We start from the raw sequence: 20,009 nt of genomic DNA, 5'->3' as shown, positions 1-20,009 counted from the left end.
AACGTTCAGACAATCTCATTTGGCGACATCTTCAAATACCTTCCATTCATACAGGGGCACATTTAATTAGGGTCGAATATCGAGGGTTAATTAACCCTCGATATTCGACTGTCGAACTTAAATCCTGCGACTTCGAATATCGAAGTCGAAGGATTTACCGCAATTCGTTTGATCAACATTCGAAGGAAAAATCGTTCGATTGAACGATTAAATCCTTCGAATCGAACGATTTGAAGGATTTTAATCCATCGATCGAACGATTTTCCTTCGACCAGAAATTTGTTAGAAAGCCTATGGGGACCTTTCCCATGAGCTACCATTGATGTTCGGTAGGTTTTACTTGGCGAAGTAGGGGGTCGAGGTTTTTTTTAAAGAGACAGTACTTCAACTATCAAATGGTCGAATAGTCGAATGATTTTTAGTTCGAATCGTTCAATTCAAAGTCGTAGTCGATGATCGAAGTAGCCAATTCGATGGTTGAAGTAGCCAAAAAAACACTTGAAATTCGAAGTATTTTTTATTCTATTCCTTCACTCGAGCTAAGTAAATGTGCCCCTCAAGTACATAAGTCAAACAAGAAACAAATAGATATCCCAACATTCAACACGGCACATTGTTCTACTGAATGTTGTCCTGTCTTCTACCAAACCTTACAGATCAATGATCAAAGATAACACCCACCTCCCAATATCTATAAAGCAATAGGAGTTCAGAAAGGATGAGCTTCTAAAAGTTATTTAGTGATCTACCAAACTCCCAAGGTCAAGAAGGACTCAGCTCCATCTATTTGCTAGTGGCCAAGGGCAACACTGAACCCACAATATGAAAGACAGGACTACCCTCTGGAGTCTACTTATCTACCAAGCTTTCAGGATCCAAACAGACTGCAAACATAACAGAAACACAGACACAAATACTAAATGCATAATTTTGTATTCTAGGAATTAGATTCTTTAAAAACTAGGATTCAACACTGTATCTACTACTCGAAAATCAAGATGAACCATTGAACTAGTTGCATGTAATATTCAACATTCACTCCATAATCCAACAAGCGCCCAATAGGTTCACAAATCCTGACAGTACCCAGGAACTAAGTTAATAATACATACATTGGACACCAAGGAAACTTACATTCTCTCAAAAGTCAAACAGTTGCCTACAGAGAATTTACCCAAAGTAGTTGACTTATAAGGCTTAATAGAACTCTCCCACAGTAGGTTCAAAAATTAAACTGACCTTGAAGGACTGGACAAAGGTCCACAGTAGAATACGAATGGTGTATCCCTGCCGTAGGAGTTTAATAAGACGGGCAGCTCTGAACAGGCGCAAGAAGCTGAGGTTGATGAAGCTGTCCTGAAAAGCACAAGATATGGTAGGGCATATAGGGTAGAAAGGGAGGAGAAAATAAGAGTTAGTAAAGTCAGATAAAGCACTAGCGTCTCAACTGAGAAATCATTAAAATTATGACTAGAAAAAGCAGATCCTGTGAAATTAAGGCAAGAACCAGATTTTCTACTTTCTGCCCCATACATCCCATATCCTTCCACAGTAATTGAGGACCAGCACTGAAGCTGTAGAAGTCTGGTCAGGCAGAAGAGCAGATTAACTGAATTTTAAATATTACAAGATTTATGTGTTTTTCAGTTCTTGCTGGCACTTTTCTTGAGACAGTTTTATGACAGTTTAACCCCCCCCATTTATAGGGGATGAAAAAGACCCTGATAGAAAAACAACTTCGTTATTCCTTTTACCCCCGGCTAATGTACTTAATTATTATTATTGATCTGTTTGGGAAACAAGAATCAAACCAAATGCACTGTATTTTGAACACGCAGAGGTAGAAGTGTTGGCACATGCATAGCGTGGAGATTCCACCCTTCTTACACTAACTTGTGCATTTATAATGGACAATGGGATCAAGAGGTGTGTTAGCTTTGCATGCTATTCTTATGAACCTCCAAAATCCAAATACAGAATAATGTGATTTTTTTGGGTGGAGTTTTTACACCAGTGCCCAGGTCCATCAGCCACTGCCCCAACTGCATCACTGCCACTTGCCCTAACAGAACTGTCCCCAATATTCTGCTCAGAACCACAAAGCTTTGCAATGGTCTTGGTTGTGCCATCTTTCTGTTCCCAGAATGAACAACCCATGGCCCAGGAACAGTGAACTTACATCCAGTCTCCAATCGTTGTGTAGGGACCCCTACTGGGTAATCTGCCCTGCAGCTTTAAGGCCCCCACCTTTTTTCTTAGAGTGATCTGCCAGGAGAGAATGACACTCCCCTGCTACACTGCTATATAGTGTGTGTAGGGAGTGGCCACTTCCTCTTTGGCCTGTGGATGGTGATCCAGCTGGGTGTGCTCAGGGGAGCCTGGGCACAGCTAGGCCCAGAAAGGCCCATGTGCTTTGGAGAAGAAGTCGGGGAGCAGGTAACCCCGTGAATGAGGAATAGTTACACTAGGGCAGACTTGTTATAGTCTCTCTAGGAGAGAAAGGCAGAGAGGTGAGAGAGAAAGAGCAGCTGAAGCTCCAACAAGGATTTGCAGTAAGGGAGGAGCTTCCCAGAGGCTCTGTGTGTTGCCTCCAGTCAGGGACCTCAGTGAGGAGGGACTGTAGGGTACAAGCTGCTTTCCTGACAACTTCCAGGAGGGAATGTGTGTGAATACTGCAAATGCCTAATGGAGACCTTTCCTCTGTGAGAAATGCCTAATGGCTGCAGCTCTGTGTGAGAAATGTGCTATTGCCTCAGCTCCTGTGTGACTACTAAACCTGTGGTCACTTGCCTCGTGCATAGTTAATAAACCGTTTTCTGTTTTACTGCAAGAACCTCCTGGCGCCCATCTTTTGTTGTATGCACAGTAGCCTGGGGGATGTAGTTGCACTACACCATAGAGGGAACACTTCCACATGGCGAAGGCCCTGACCCTGTTGTGTGAAGTCGCGTGTAACCCATGCTTCTACTGCTAGCTGGACACTTTAACTATTTGTGTGCTATGCAGCCCAAATAGGTGTTACATTTGGCTGCCCAACGTGGGGCTTGATTCCCTAAAACCAGGCTGTGCATTGTTTTGTTCGAATCGTACGAATGGATGTACGAATTTGTCGGAGTGTACGAATGGATCGTACGAATTTTTCGAAGTGGATAAACGGAACGTACGAATTCTTCGAATCGTATGGATTTCCTTCTAAGTATTTGGCCGTGGGTTCGGGCTTGGAGGTTCGCCCCGAATTTCACGAAGGCCTGCGGATGTCAGTTGGATGGGAGGAAGATGGATGTCCCGGATGGAGCCATTTCCTGCTCATGTGTGATCCCGGATCATGGATCTGGAAGAGGAGAACCTGGAGGATGGATTCTTCTGATGTTGCTACAGCTCTTCTATGGACTCCTGCAGAGTGAGATGCCTAGAGTGCTGCTTGCTTGTTTTTTGTGGCTGGAAGGACTGCTGGACTAAGTGGGTTCTAATTCAGGACTATTGATCCCCACCACCATTTCTTCTGCCTTCACCTACTCGCTGAGTAGTGTTTCTGCACCCAAGGACTGGCCTGTGTGGACCCTTGGGAGGGGGAGAAGTATTTTTGCTGATGTGTAATAAAGTTGACCAACTGCAATGTTTATTATGCAATTGAAAATGTTTGATACAGTATTGTGCATGCCAGGGTCGGACTGGGGGGCCCGGGGCCCACCGGGACCGCTGTCCAGGGCCCCCCTCTGGCCCCCGCTACCTACTTTGAGCCGAATCGCCGATCACCATACTCGCTCAGGCGGCGCATCGCGCATGCGCAAAAATCACTAAGCACACATGCGTAAACGAGGCTAGGCGCGCATGCGCAAATAGTGCTGTGCCGAAATTGTTTTTTTTTAGAAAAACTGTTTGGGAGAGCGGGTCTGGCCCGGCGGGGGCCCACTAGGGTCGGGGCCCACCGGGTATTTTCCCGGTGTCCCGCTGGGCCAGTCCGACACTGGTGCATGCTGTGTTTCCTTTACAGTGACCATTGTTACCAGGTATGCCTTAGGAGAGGATACCAGAAGTGGATGTGATGGTACTGTAAGTTGATATATGTTGGGGATGTTTAAACCATTGTCGGGACGAAATGGGGTTTTCCCCCGGGTGTATGTAGGGACCCCTACTGGGTAATCTGCCCTGCAGCTTTAAGGCCCCCACCTTTTTTCTTAGAGTGATCTGCCAGGAGAGAATGACACTCCCCTGCTACACTGCTATATAGTGTGTGTAGGGAGTGGCCACTTCCTCTTTGGCCTGTGGATGCTGATCCAGCTGGGTGTGCTCAGGGGAGCCTGGGCACAGCTAGGCCCAGAAAGGCCCATGTGCTTTGGAGAAGAAGTCGGGGACCAGGTAACCCCGTGAATGAGGAATAGTTACACTAGGGCAGACTTGTTATAGTCTCTCTAGGAGAGAAAGGCAGAGAGGTGAGAGAGAAAGAGCAGCTGAAGCTCCAACAAGGATTTGCAGTAAGGGAGGAGCTTCCCAGAGGCTTTATGTGTTGCCTCCAGTCAGGGACCTCAGTGAAGAGGGACTGTAGGGTACAAGCTGCTTTCCTGACAACTTCCAGGAGGGAATGTGTGTGAATACTGCAAATGCCTAATGGAGACCTTTCCTCTGTGAGAAATGCCTAATGGCTGCAGCTCTGTGTGAGAAATGTGCTATTGCCTCAGCTCCTGCGTGAGTACTAAACCTGTGGTCACTTGCCTCGTGCATAGTTAAATAAACCGTTTCTGTTTTACTGCAAGAACCTCCTGGCGCCCATCTTTTGTTGTATTCACAGTAACCTGGGGGATGTAGTTGCACTACACCATAGAGGGAACACTTCCACATGGCGAAGGCCCTGACCCTGTTGTGTGAAGTCGCGTGTAACCCATGCTTCTACTGCTAGCTGGACAGTTCAACTATTTGTGTGCTATGCAGCCCAATTAGGTGTTACAGTTGGTAACAGGACCCTGCAGTTCTGGAGGTGGCAGTTAAGCTGGGGCAAGCAGGAGTCTGGCAGTTGAGGGAGCCAAGTAGCCTGTACACTAATATAAAAACTATAAATCTAACAGTTGGGGCTTTTCCACCCCCTAAATTATTCTAATTATTTCTCCCTAGCATGAAAGGGCAAAGAGAAAAATAATAATACTAAAATCTTTCCGCTGACACAATCTATCTGCAACTTTCCAAGGCATCTATTTTGTACAGTGGCCAAAAGTGAAATTAGATTCCTAATAATTAATGCCACTGTCATTTATTCATTTTGCTCTTATATAGACTAAAATGGTAAATTACTTTACAACATCATTGTTATTAGGATAACTAGTAACTTAAAAAAGAAATTATCACTATTAAACAAATCTACTCAACTGAGGTTAATAATTCTGTGCATATCTCAAACTAACTTTTTTTTTGCAGCTGCAAACGACAAACATGCTGCAAGTCAGTGACAGATTTCACCTGCTCTCATTGGCTGATTCCAGCATGGGTCAGCAATTAGCAATGCACTACAGGCAAACAACATGGCTAACCTGTTTGCAGCGGGGGAGGGGGGAATTAGATTCATTATTATTGGGTAATCTGTATAAATGCTAAGGCTACAGTCTGGGATTTTTATAATACTCTAATAAAACCAAAGGGTTGCTGCTGTCATTAAAAAGAGTAATACAAAGAAATAACTGGGATAGGAAAACTGGTCTCTGTTTGAGGTAACCCAGAAGTGCTAGTGTTTGGCTAGGACAAGGCAACATGCAGAGCAAGAAGCACATACAAAGGGTTGCATGCAACAAGGGAAGGAAATATATATAAATACTGTATATATATTTATAAGCAGAAGGTGTTAGGTGTACAACAAATACATTTGGGACAGAAGAGAAAGAACAGAACAAAAGTAAGTGAATTTATCACAAAAAAACAGTAGGGAGTTTTGAAAGGATTTCATGTTACTGTATAAAGGTAGTGATCCACCGAATCCAGGATTCGGTTCGGGATTCGGCCAGGATTAGGCCTTTTTCAGCAGGATTCGGATTCAGACAAATCCTTCTGTCTGGCCGAACCGAATCTGAATCCTAATTTGCATATGCAAGTTAGATGCAGGGAGGGACATCATGTGACTTTTTGTCACAAAACAAGGAAGTAAAAAATATTTTCCCCTTCCCACCCCTAATTTGCATATGCAAATTAGGATTCGGTTCGGTATTCGGCCGAATCCTTCGTGAAGGATTCGGGGGTTCGGCCAAATCCAAAATAGTGGATTCGCTACATCCCTATATAAAGGTTTCCTACATCCAGGCCATGGTACCTCTAGTAGTGGTGTGTCTTAGTCAATTGGACATGTTGAGTGGCTTCTTCAGTTCAACAAAAAAATTCGTTAGAATACCACAAAAAAAACAAAACACCAAGACAAATTAAACTTTAAAATCGCACAGCCTTCATTAAGAAATAACTTAGCGAAACTCCACTTGTGCTCCTCTTCAGAAAAGGCGACCCGGCGACCCATCGTGTGGCTCTCAATTTCTCCTCCCTGCCTTCCTTATAGGAGAGAGCCATGGAGTTGGAATCAAGCACCACATGATGGATCATCATCGTGTCGCCTTTTCTGAAGAGGAGCGCAAGTGGAGTTTCGGTAAGTTGTTTCATCATAAAGGCTGTGCGATTTTAAAGTTTAATTTGTCTTGGTGGTTTTTTTTCATGGTATACTAGCGAATTTTTTTGATGTTACTGGTCCTAAAGGTTAATCTGTTTTCAAGATTATTCTGTACGTGTAGTTGACTAAGACACACCATTATTAGATGTAGATGTCACATTAAAGCTATACTGACACGTTCCTATAAAAATCATAGGAACATGTCCTTATCAAAGAGGTGCTGCACGCTAAATATTTTCCTCTAAAAGTCCCCCCAATACCACCCCCAGCCCCACAAACCTTCATGAAGCCAACAATCTGACACTGCTTAGTTTAGAGGAAAATATTTAGCGTGCAGCACCTCTTTTATACAGACACTTTACTATAATTTTTATAGGAACGTGTCAGTATTGCTTTATAGGACCAGTAACATCAAATTTGCGCTTCTCTTCAGAAAAGACGTCAGGGCAACGATCCATCATGCGGCGCTCGATTTCTCCTCCCTGGCTATTTCCTATGAGGAAGGGAGGGAGGAATAATCGAGTGCCGCACGATGGATTGCTAGATAACCTTTTCTGAAGAGGAGCGCAAGCGGAGTTTCGGTAAGTTATTTCTTAATAAATACTTAGCGATTGCAAAGTTTAATTTGTCTTTGTGTTTTTTTTTCTTGTATAATAATGAATTTTTTTAAAAAAAAATTTGATGTTACTGGTCCTTTAAGGGCCAGAGTCAGTTCCATGTGAAAACATTATTTTATAGTTTAACATGTGAAAACCTATGGGTCACAACAATTTGAGGAAAAAGAACATTTCTCCTAATTTACTTTCAGTTTTTCCTATAGACATCAATAGAGTTTCCACGTGATAAACAGGGAGATAATTTTTTTCTCACTGAATTGGGTCTTGTTCTATGGGAAAAGCTGGAAAGTGACGTAGGAGATAAGGTTTTCTCACTTTATAAACCATAAAAATGAGGTTTTGTAATGGAATTGAATCTGGCCCATTGTTTAGCCAAGGAATTTTAGAAAAAAAAAGATGGATGCAAAGCATACAAGGAGATGAAGGGCTGGACTGGGATGAAAAAGAATAGGTATATGAAAATAATAGATAAAGAGTATATTGGGCAAATTCACTAAAGGGTGAATTTTCACCAGTGAACGATCTGCCACACTTCGCACCACTTCGTCTGACAAAAATTCTCTACCATTATGCTAATTCACTAAAATGCAAAGTTGCGTCTGGGCAGCCGAACGCGAATTTCTGCCTCGCTCGAATGCCCTAGACATGAGCCCACCCTAAAACAAATGTGGCCCTCAAATGGTTGAGAAAGAAATGTGAACACAAAAATCTTATATAGTTAGGACTTTTGATGACAATCCCGCTTTAAAATATGAAAAAAAGGCCAGCGTGTTTTACAACTTTTATGACTTTCAGGCGTACAGGATATGATGTCACTGACATCAGATTGAGGAGGATGTAGCTTCATCTTATCAGTTCGCCAGGTCTAAGCTGGCAAAGGAAACTGGTAAAAGAGGTAATGTTCTGTAAAATTCTGTAACAATCATTGGCCTCAGTGAAAATTCGCCTGGTGATTGGGCGCGAAACTACAATAGCGATGGTCTCTTTCACTAGTGAATTGTCCTTTATGAATGTTAGTAAATTGGCGATGTCCCTGTGGATGAGATTTCTGGAGAATTTTTGCTAGTGACGGCCACTTCGCCCTTTAGTAAATCTGCCCCAATGAATGGCTCAGAGAATGGGTGTAGAAAGTAGATGGATGTGAAGAGAGAGAATATGGGCAAGAGAAGACTAACATAATGAGCTAGAGGACAGAATCTGACTCTGAATTTGTATAAAAGTTTAAGAAAGACAGAAAGAAGGTTTGATGAGAAAAACAGGAAAGACAGTAACAGAAGATGGAAGAAGAATGAGAGAGGTGTGATTCACCAAGAAGAGTGTAGTTGAAGACTAAGGAAAACAAAAGGTCATAGGTTAGGTGGACGAAGAAGGGAAATCGAGGCAGCAGATAAATATTTTAAGGTGTACAGAAGTATTACGGGAGTGTAGGAAGTTGGGAAGCTCAGTGCACAGCCTCTGACATGCAACGAGTAATGTTTATGCATTAGTTCATAAATTACAAACCAACCGGGTTCTGCGATGCAGTTGTAGATGGAGGAGATTAGGAGATTGCGGCAAGAATTGTGTGTGGGATCAGGTAGGGGTTTTGGGAGAGGAGGAAGGAAGGTATAGGGAGTAGGGGGTGTAGTTGGCATGAGGACATAGACCAGTTTCATGGATGGACACATGAGATTCATAGTGCATTTTGGATGAGCAATTTTTTTGTCGAGGGCCCATAATATCAGAGAGACAGAGAGAGAAAGAAAGAGAGAAAGACATGAAAAAGACAAGGCAGAGATACAGTTATCATTACAGAGGAGAGAGAGAGTCTCGTGGACATTGTGCCACCCACACAAAGCTGTTTTATTGAGAATAGAAAATATCCACCCACACTCAACAACAACCACAGAGTTACTGGCCACATAGAAACTCACACAGTACTGCACCATACACACCCAACGCATGTCTTTTACACAGTACCAAACCCTCCACAAACTGAGACCCAGAGCCTCCATGTATCTTATAGAGGGGACCGTATAGATGCTACATTTACATATCTTTTTATGCAAAGTGGAAAAAATGAAAACAGTTTTATGGACAATTGTTACAATGGCGTTACCTCAATGCATTGCCTACTTTGATCAAAGCTGATATTACAGAGAGGGTTCGTTAAATTGAATTTAAGGCAAATTCAAGAAAGTTGACCTGATGGCAAGCAAAGGTGCTGCTAAAAAAAGAGAAGGCTGTAGCAAAGGAGGCTTAAAGGGTTAATAGTGCCGCTCCAGCAGAATTATGCACTGAAATCCGTTTTTTAAAAAGCAAACAGATTTTTTTTTATATTTCTTTTTGAAAATTGGCATGGGGCTAGACAAATTGTCCATTTCCCAGGTGCCCCCAGTCTTTAACATGCTAACAGGTAACTTAAAGGTAAAACACCACTTTAAAGGGATACTGTCATGGGAATTTTTTTTTATCAAAGGAGGCTTAAAGGGTTAATAGTGCTGATCCAGCAGAATTCTGCACTGAAATCCATTTCTCAAAAGAGCAAACAGATTTTTTTATATTCAATTTTGAAATCTGACATGGGGCTAGACATATTGTCAATTTCTCAGCTGCCCCAAGTCATGTGACTTGTACTCTGATAAACTTCAGTCACTCTTTACTGCTGTACTGCAAGTTAGAGTGACATCACCCCCTCCCTTCTCTTCCCAGCAGCCTATCTACAGAACAATGGGCAGCTAACCAGATAGCAGCTACCTGACAACTGTTGAAGGATTTGTTTGTACCCCTAGCCCCACCTACTGGTAGACACGAGAATACGCTCTCCCACTGAACGCTCTCCCACGGTCTGTCCGACTTTCTCCCAACCTTTCTGCTTTCAAAAAATCTCTGAAAACGCACTTCTTTAGAGAAGCCTCCCCTCACTCTGCTTAACTACCAAACACAACACCACATACAATACCACATTTCTCACCCACTTAATTCGATCTTGCCCACACCTTGTGTATTACTCCCTTCCTTTTAGACTGTATGTCTATGCATAGGGCCTTCCTCACCTTTTTGTACCTGTATTGATTGTGATGTTTGTTACTCCATATATTCTATATATGTAATTCATGTGATGTAGTTGTATAATCACATTTACTTTACAGTGCTACGCAATATGTTGGCGCTATATAAATACATGATAATAATAATAATAATAGCATCCAAGCAGGAAAAAACCCTTAGTAATGAGTACTTTTTTTGCCAGGCACGGATTCATATCGAAATTCTGCCTTTAAATGGTAGAGTGAATTATTTGCAATATAAAGAGTGTAATTTAGATATAAAAAGTAAACCATAAAAATCCCTTTAAGCTCCCCTTCCATATTCAGTGTTTACTATTGGACCTCTAGATGCATATATATAGAACAAAAATAAGTCACTACACTAAGGTGGTGACCTTCACTCGGGAAATAAATATGCTCCAGATAACGTTTGGCTTTTTAATGGACTTTAATTAGGTCTGTCAACTGTCAACCCTCCTGAAATTTTCAAGAGTCCTCTGTATTTATACCCTATATCAGAGTGAAACAAGGGTCTTGCGAAGGTAGTATCTCTGTTGAGTATAGCAAATACATCTCAAGCCATTGATTACTCTAAACAAAATGTAATTCTGTCTTCCAGCGATTCCTTTAATACTTCTCTTGTTGATCTCTGTAGGGTGAGAGAAAGGGAATTTGGCTCATCAAATAAGACCCAGCAGTATCCAGCATGTCTTTCTTCTCTCCAAACTTGAAGAGTTTGGGAGATCGAGCCAAAAAAAAATGAAAGGCAAGCAAAGGGCCACATTAGGATAAGGGAAAGAACAACTAGAAACAGCCAAAGCACAGGATCAAGAATGAAGGACAGGCTGGGGTCATCTAAAGAGAGAGGAAGCTACACAAACGAGATGGTTTTAATTAGGAGAAACCAGAACAGAGTGGAGGCAAGCTGGTATTTACAGTCAACTATCTGATTGCATAAGTAGTAGGTGGAAACAATTAGATCAGCTCATTTGCTCGGTCTAAACGAAGAAGCAAAAAGAAAAAAAAGAGACAGAAGCCAAAGAAGCATTAGTAAAGGAAAAGGGCAAGACTTCCATTCCAGCAGCACCTCCTGCTGGTTGGTAGACCAAATATAAGAATCCTAACAGATTCCAATCTCAGGAAAATTGAAATATTTCCAAGATCTCTAGGTCAAACAAGAGAGGTCATCCAGTGTAGCAAAGCAAAGTCTGAGGTTTCCCAAGCATTAGTCAATGTGGCCAAGGCAGTAAAGATCTCAAACCCAAGTGCAGAGTATGAGGGACGTCAAGCATAATCCCAGGGCAACAGAAACCTCAGGAGGACCAGGCTAGATCAATGACAGGACCAAAGAGGAGATCAAATGAAAGCATGTGTGTGACTGAAGAGAATCTACTCAAGTAGGACGAAGAGCAAACCCAAAGCTAGAGTCATGGAAAGACATAGGAAGGATAATCCTGCTGCAAGGTAGAGAAGATTTCAGATTTACATGATCTCTGTAGAACCATATGAAAATAATACTAAGTAATTGATTTTTTATTTTTTAGATGAAAGCAACATCCCCTGTGCGCATTATCTCTGCTAAGTTCCTTAGTGCCCAACTTTTATTCTGTCTTTATATGTACAGACTCCTCTGCCTTTGTAATCCCTCCTAAAAGGATGTAACCATCTTCTTAATCCAAAGCCCAGTCATGTTTCATCCTACTAGGGGTCTGTAATATCAATTATATCGTAGTTTTCCAAACAAGCAACCAACCCTCTCCCATTTTACCCGACAAGCATCACCAAACCTGCGGCATGTTACTTTTGCATCTGGCGCACAAAGCTTGTCCTCAGTCTTTTTTAAACGCTACTCAGCCTGTATAAACCTCCAAACGCTGGACCCACCATTCATTACACTCCACAAAGCCTACATACAATGCAACTGTCACAGTCAGATCACCAACCAGAGCACTTGTTCTATACTTACCCAGAACTCGGTCACTACAATATCTGTGATGCTCCCAAGAACTGTCACAAAATCAAAGATATTCCAGGCATCCCGGAAATAATTCTATAGGGAGAAAAAACGTAATTAGTTACAAAATATATTCAATAGGAATAACGAGGTATAGAACATCCCATGCCAGAAGGATGGAGAATTAGTAACTTGCACAGCAAGAGAAAATTGATCCTGTATTCATCAAAGAGTAATGGGAATTTTTTAAAACTCGAATAAATTCGATGTTATTCACAATTCGAACGGAATGTTATTTATGAAAATATTCTAATGTCTAAAATTCGATCGAATAGTCGCAACCACAAATCGAGTTTTTTTGATGCAGGACATTTTTTTTTAACGCAAAACATTTTTTTTCTCCCATTGGAGTCTATTGTTAAGCTCTTCTTCCTGCTCTCCCTGCCCGCCACCCGGAACTGCCGTCTTCCGGCTTCCAGCTTAATTATTTAAAGACACGTGCCTCCTGCCTGCCCCTTTTGTGATGTCATCGCTGGGGCCGGTCGGCGCAAGGCCTTAAATTGGAAGCCAGAAGTCGGGCTCGGATGGGTTGGAGAAGGGCAGGTTAGGGTCGGGTGTGGCTCGGATTTTATCCGACCTGCTCATCACTACAGTCTATAAAGAGAAACTTGCCAAAAATTTGGCTCATCACTACCATTAACATCTTCAAATACTGTAGTTCAAGGGACCTCTGCCATTGGCTTTTACATGAACTCGGCAGGTTTTAGGTGGAGAATAGTCGAATAAGAACTGTTTCCAGGGTTGATTTGTGATAAATTTCACATCAGAATTCAAGTTCGAGTTGGTGGTTTTAAATTCGAATTTGTGAGTTTTGACCAAAAAAAAAAAAAAAAATTCAAAAATTTGAATTTACCATTTGAACCTTAGTAAATCTGCCCCTAAGACTTTAAACAGAAACTACACTGTCTGGTACAAAAGTAGCAACCTATAGTTTTATGCAGCAGAGCATAATGTTATGGAAACAGACATATCCAGGGCACAATAAATAAAAATATTCTGTGTAAGAAGCACAAAGTCTTATTTACGGCTGAATTGCAAGGCCCCAATGGCTGGAAGTAGCGAGGCTGGTTAAAAGTGATTTGTGTAATTGCCATTTGGGGGCTTTAAAACTAAAGACATTGAAAAAATAAACCACAATTTGCAGATGTGAAATATTAAGCACTACGGACTGAGTAACAGACTGAGGATCTACTTTATTGCACCTCAATGCCCAAAATGACTAAAGGTGGCCATAGACACACAGATCCTATCGTACGAATCGAGGATTCCTAAGATTTTCGGATCGTGTGTGGGGAGTGCCGACAGCTTTCGTCCGGCGGAGATCGGTCGTTTGGTCGATCGATCAGGTTTGATTTTGACCCGACCGATCCCGCCGGAGCCCATGGCACATCGTAATACGGCCGAACAATCAGATTACCCCCGATATAGCCATGCATGTTAATGGCATATCGGGGAAAGATCCGCTCGTTTGGCGATGTCGCCAAACGAACGGATCTTTGCGTCAATGGCCACCTTAAGTCTCCTTGTGGGGAGGGTGCATTGCAAATCTTTAAAGGGGTTGTTCACCTTTGAGTTAACGGTTAGTATGATGTAGAGAGGGATATTCTGAGACAATTTGCAATTGGTTTTTATGTGGATTTTGAGTTATGTAGCTTTTTATGCTGCAGGTCACCAGTTTGCAATTTCAGCCATATGGTTGCTAGGGTCCAAATTACCATAGCAACAATGCAATAGTTTGAATAATATGCCAGAATATGATTAGGAGAAGCCAGAATAGAAATATGAGGAATAAAAAGTACTAACAGCCATATATGTGTAGCTTTATAGAGCATTTGTTTTTTTACATGGGGTCAGGTGTCCCCATTTGAAGCAGGAAAGAGTCAGAAGAGAAAGGCAAATAATTAAAAAACGATACAAAACAAATAACGATGACCAATTTAACAGTTTTTTTTAGAACTTACGATTCTGTAACATACTAAAAGTTAACATAAAGGTGAATCGCCCCTTAACATGGGTATGAGTTCATGAGTCAGTATGAGCTCAGTGCTGTGGATAGGATACAAAATATGCTCTATTACATGGGTAGGGTACTTTTATCCCAGAGGATTTTATGATGGCACCATGACACTGGTTTGGCCATTGTAGGTAAATTGTTTTATAGTAAGGGGAGGAAATATTAACTAGTTGTGTGTAAATGTTATTGCATAAGCTCAGGTTTGGCTGTTCAATACTCAATTTATGCATATACAACTTTCCAAATTATGATACAGGCTGCTCTCGTCACAAATTCATACATTTGGCATTTAGCGGAAATACTCCTACAAGAAGCAGAATAAAAATCCCACTCACCGGCGCACCGAAAGCCATTATTTTGAGGAGGCATTCGAGAGAGAAGAGGGAGGTGAAGACTACGTTGAACGTTTTCAGCACATTTTCATACGCATTAGAAGATCCATGGAACTATGAGAAAAAGACAGTGATAAATAAACTTTAGAGCTCTGTGAACTGTAGTTGACACATGGGAACATTAATAGTTTAACATAATATTAAAGGATAAGCAAACCTTCAAAATAAGTCAATGGAAAATTGATGATTGTGTGATTCTAAGACATTTTGCAATGTAAATTCATTATTTATTTTGTTTTATTCCAAGATATTAAGGGATACATGTACTGTTAATATGAATGAATTTTGTTACAAAAAGGAAGTTGTCAGGAGAGAAAGAGACTGCTCTGATGTTCTTCTGCTTAGGAAAGATGTGAGAAAGGTTTCTTATTCTTTTCCTAAGCAGAAGAACATCAGAGCAGCCTCTTTCTTTCTCCTGACAACTTCCTTGACTACTTGGTGGTCAGACTGGTGGGAAACTGACCAGAAGGTGGCGCTGTTGTATCAAAATTTATTCATATTAACAGTACATGTATCCTTCAATATCTTTTAATCAAAACAAAATAAATAATGAATGTACAATGCAAAATTTCTTAGAATAGCACCCTCATCAATTTTACATTCACTTATTTTAATGGTTTACTTATCCTTTAATCGTTAAAAGGATTAACTATTATTATATATGGTCTGAAATTATCTTCCCATATTCCCCTGTACTCTACTTCTGAATATCCTATCTACCTACATATCTAATCCCACCATCGTTCTCTAAACACCCTCTCTATATATACTTCTAAAAACATGTCTTACATTCTGTAAACTTTACTAATACTAAATACCCTTTACCTGAGAGCAAGATGACAGTTTTTCTCTTCGGCCTTACCTTCATCATTAACACAATGGTGTTGAGGGCAATGAGAGCCATGATGGTATATTCAAATGGGGGAGACACCACAAACTGCCACATGCGATACTGAAAGCTCTGCTTGTTCTGCGGCATATGTCGCGTCAGGGGCTTGGCACTGATAGCAAAGTCTATACACGCTCTCTGTAAGCAGATTTAAGAATCATATTAATGTCAATTTCTTTTAATTATGTAATGAATAAAATACAGCAAAACTTTTACACTTGTTTGATAAATAACAAGGTTAGAACCCTCAATGGGTTCATTGTGGTCTTTGTCCAGACATCATAACTTAGTACAATTATGAATAAATAGACTGATCTTAATGTAATAAATTATTATTATAATTATTATTATTATTGTGTAGGTTTAAGGTTCCACACCTCATTCTTTTCCAAACTGTACTCCTCCATTATTTTATCACCCTGCTCCTGAAAAGTGATGATAATCAAGGCCACAAAGATGTTGACAAAGAAGAAAGGGAAGACCACAAAGTAGACCACATAAAATATAGACATTTCCATCCGAAATCCAGGCCTGGGACCCTGATCCTCATAGGTGGCATCCACAGAATGTCTGAGTACACTGCACAAATAGAGAGAGAGAATAAGTTGGAGAGAGCCTGGTAGAAGAACTAGACTAGAATGACCACAATCTCCCATGCAAACATGCATAATTTGGGATAACGAACATAAGCTACAGGTAAACACACTCTGTTACCCCAAGCATTATGTGCTTTGACAGTATGAAAGATGTGTATTAAGTTATTATTAGCTGGTGATCAATACTGTGGGTCTAAAGTGTCATGTAATAAAGATAGGAGTTTTTAGTGATCACAAAGACATAGTGGACTATAGTATCAAGCCATTGACTGGCTTGATTGTTCTTCTGCTTAGGCAAAGAATTAGAAACCTTTCTCACATCTTTCCTAAGATGAATAACATCAGAGCAGCCTCTTTCTTTCTCCTGACAACTTCTGTTGTAACAAAATTCATTCATATTAACAGTACATGTATCCCACAATATTTTGGAATCAAAAGAAAATAAATAATGAATGTAAATTGAAAAATGTCTTAGAATAGCACTCTCGTCAATTTTACATTGACTTATTTTAAAGGTTTACTTATCCTCTAAGCTTTTTACCCACCATTTTATTCCAAAAGAGTGCACTAATGCGGCATGCCCCTTCTTTTAGCAGCCTATAACATGCCTAGTCTTCAACTGTGATTTGCTCAAACAGCCTTGCACCACACCAAGGGGGAATTAAGTTTTGTATTTAGGGGTATTTTGTGAAATGTTGCTGTACATTGTCTCAGGTCAACACTTTTCCCACATGAGCTTGAACAGTATTGTTACTTTGTAGATACGACTGGGGCACAGAAACAAATTGTACCCCTAAAAGGATTTTTTTTTCTTTTCTTCGGGGCACTGGCTGTACAACCTTTGCCCAATCAACCCATTGGCATGTAGAGGATTACATACAAAGACTTACTCTGGCCAGCCTTCCCCTGTAGATACAGTAAAGAGGGTGAGAAGTGCCCACAGCACGTTGTCATAATGGAACGGCCATTTCTTCCACTCTCGTTTCTGTGCTTTAACCTCACTTTTGTCATAGACCAGGTATTCTCCCCTGTGGTTAAAGTACAGGTACAGCTTAATACGTATCAAATGCAATGGAAAAAACAATTAGGACATTTAGGACATTAAATTTGATATTTTCCCCTGTTTTAACAGGCCTGTTGTGATGTTGTTCAGCAAAAATTGTGTTTTAAGCCAAAGAAAAGTTTTGTTCAACCAGATATATATTAAAATAAATAAATGTATTTAGAAAATAAACTTTTTTTGCTTATTTCTAATGTTTATATCCCTGGTAGGGGCTGGAGTAAGGGGTGTGGCCAAAAAACTCCAACTATATGTTTTGGTTACCAGGAAGTTGATATTTCTGTTGATTTCTCTTACTGCCCTCTCCCTGGTAAAGTTGGAAAAATGATCTAAAAAATAACCACTGGATCTGTTCCCAATTCCTTCTACATTGGGTGCATTTTGTTTTTGCCAGTGGCTAAACCCAAACAAAGGGGATGGGGCAGAGAGAACTGGGGGTGGGGCAGTGATGTTGGGGTGGGCATGATGACATCAGAGGCAGGCACAATCATGTCAGTGGTTATTGCATCACATAGGCACAACTGACTGAATTACTGTTCAGTTTTCTCAATGTTTTAAACCAGGCAGTAAGTTTTGAATAGACAGCCCTTTGAAAAACTGAGATGTCCAGTTCAAAACCTTCCTACTAGAATGGAACACGTGGGTGCTAAAAACACATCTTTGCACAGTTGCCCACAAGACTTAAAGGGTCCAGATTTGGTCTGGCCAAACACTAAAGATTTAGCTGAAGATGAATACTCATAAAGTACCCTAGACTTGGCTGAACCCCCGAATTAGTCTTCAACATTTCCTCTTTCAGACAGAGGTGCAATAATGATATGTCTCACCTGCAGTCTCTCTGGAATTCCTTGGACTCATCCGTACAATAAAAGAACTTCCCCTTAAAAAGCTGGACTGCTACAACAGCGAAGATGAACATGAAAAGCATGTAGACAATGAGGATATTCAGAACGTTCTTCAAAGAGTTGACTACACAGTCAAACACAGCCTGAGGCAGAGAGAAACCAAGGACAAAATACATTTTCATTAGAACCTCCATTTCTTTCCTTGTCACATGATCATTGAATGACACACAGAACAGAAAAAAATGGCAGCTCAAGGTAAAAGAGATGAAAAGGTGACTTAAAGGATAAGTAAACCTTTAAAAAAAGTGAATATAAAACAGATAAGGGAGGCTATTCTAAACACTTTTGTAATTTACAGTCATTATTTATTTTGTTTTTATTCCAAGATATTAAGGGATACATGTGCTGTTAATATGAATGAATTTAGTTACAACATCGCCACCTGCTGGTTATTTTCGAACCATTCTGACAACCAAGTAGTCAAGGAAGTTGAAAAAAATTTGAAGCCTTTCTCACATCTTTCCTAAGCAGAAGAACATCAGAGCAGCCTCTTTCTCTCTCCTGACAATTTCCTTGACTACTTGGTGGTCAGAATGGTTCGAAAATAACCAGCAGATGGCACTGTTGTAAAAAATTTATTCATATTAAGAGTACATGTATCCTTTAATATCTTGAATTTAAAAATAAATAAAAAATGAATGTAAATTACAAAAGTGCTTAGAATAGCCCCCTCATCAATTTTACATTCACTAATTTTGAAGGTTTACTTATCCATTAAGGATAGAGATCTTGTTATGGTCTGAAGGCAAAGCCTACGCCTGTGTCACTGACCTTTAGTTTGGGAAGCCGCTTGATAGTCTTCAGAGGACGCAGGACACGCAGAACACGCAGTGATTTGATGGTACTTATATCCTTTCCTTTGCTCCCACCTCTGTTGTGAATAAAAGAAAGAAAGGAACGGACGGGGAGAGGTAGAAGTGGTAAGGAAGAGGAAGACGAAGTTACAAAACAGAAAGAGAAATTTCAGAGTCCATGAGAGGAAACGATGGAACAGAGTCAATGGAGTTAGAGATAGAGATCAGACAGAGGGGGTGAAATAAAGAACAGAAAGAATGGAATAGAGACACAGAAGAAACAGAAAAACACAGAGAAAGAACAGAGTAGAAAAAGGAAGAATTGTGACAATTGTATAGACAGAAATATAGAAACAGTTATAAAATAATGAAAGAAATCAATATGGATAGACAGAGAATTATGGGATAAAGATAAGACACAGATAGAAATAGAAGGAGAGATAGTAAGAGAAAAAGAGAAAGAGAGAAGAGAGTGCTGTTAGCAAATGTTTGATACATTTAATCCCTTGATGCTACATGTGAAAAGCTCCCAGGAGGTCTTTTACCAGCTGCTCTGACAACACTTGTAGTCTTTCCGCTCCCCTGGCTACAATCCCTAATGAGCAGCAAATCCCAAGCAATATGACACACACTGCAGCCATTTATATTACTAGCTGGCACCCTGGGGGCAATGCCATGAGCCGCAGAGGTGTTACACACAAAGCAATGTTCTGCTGCATTAACAACATGTACCCATGGCAAATGCATTTATAGAAATTAAAAAGTCGTTTTTTTGCCTGCTAATGAATAGAGAGATGGGCACATAGCATTTGCTACACACCCCAGTCCTGCTTCCTTACTTATTACAGCATGTTTGGGCTATTGTGTGGTTAGAATAAGGGGTGCAGTGTGATCATGGTAAAGGGTGCAGCGTCATGAATGTAAAGATTGGAGTGTACCAGAGTACGAGGTACGAGCCAGGCTGCTTTAATCTGCCACAGAGAAGGGGTTTATATTTGGCCTGACCTGTGGTACTGATTGAGCTTTAGTGTAATAGAAATACCATGGTGTATTCTGAATCTG

The 20,009-nt window shown here is 40.7% G+C and overlaps 1 protein-coding gene across 14 annotated transcripts in view; it reads right to left on the bottom strand.

The window, feature by feature from the left end:
* The window catches only part of cacna1a.S (calcium channel, voltage-dependent, P/Q type, alpha 1A subunit S homeolog), a 179,159-nt gene that overhangs the window by 43,217 nt on the left and 115,933 nt on the right, over positions 1–20,009 (bottom strand). For all 14 annotated transcript variants that reach the window (XM_041588923.1, XM_041588910.1, XM_041588915.1 and 11 more), the window contains 8 exons: positions 18,925–19,024; positions 18,076–18,236; positions 17,079–17,216; positions 15,970–16,171; positions 15,566–15,730; positions 14,647–14,757; positions 12,250–12,333; positions 1,240–1,356 (listed from right to left, as the gene is read on the bottom strand). In XM_041588923.1, coding sequence (XP_041444857.1) covers positions 1,240–1,356; positions 12,250–12,333; positions 14,647–14,757; positions 15,566–15,730; positions 15,970–16,171; positions 17,079–17,216; positions 18,076–18,236; positions 18,925–19,024 — 1,078 coding nt within the window. The remainder of the gene's footprint in view (positions 1–1,239; positions 1,357–12,249; positions 12,334–14,646; positions 14,758–15,565; positions 15,731–15,969; positions 16,172–17,078; positions 17,217–18,075; positions 18,237–18,924; positions 19,025–20,009) is intronic.

The sequence above is a fragment of the Xenopus laevis genome, chromosome 3S, assembly GCF_017654675.1.
Source record: "Xenopus laevis strain J_2021 chromosome 3S, Xenopus_laevis_v10.1, whole genome shotgun sequence".
In the NCBI taxonomy this organism is placed as follows: Eukaryota; Metazoa; Chordata; class Amphibia; order Anura; family Pipidae; genus Xenopus; species Xenopus laevis.
The sequence above is the reverse complement of the archived record's forward strand: the minus strand, read 5'-3'. Positions and strand labels throughout refer to the sequence as shown.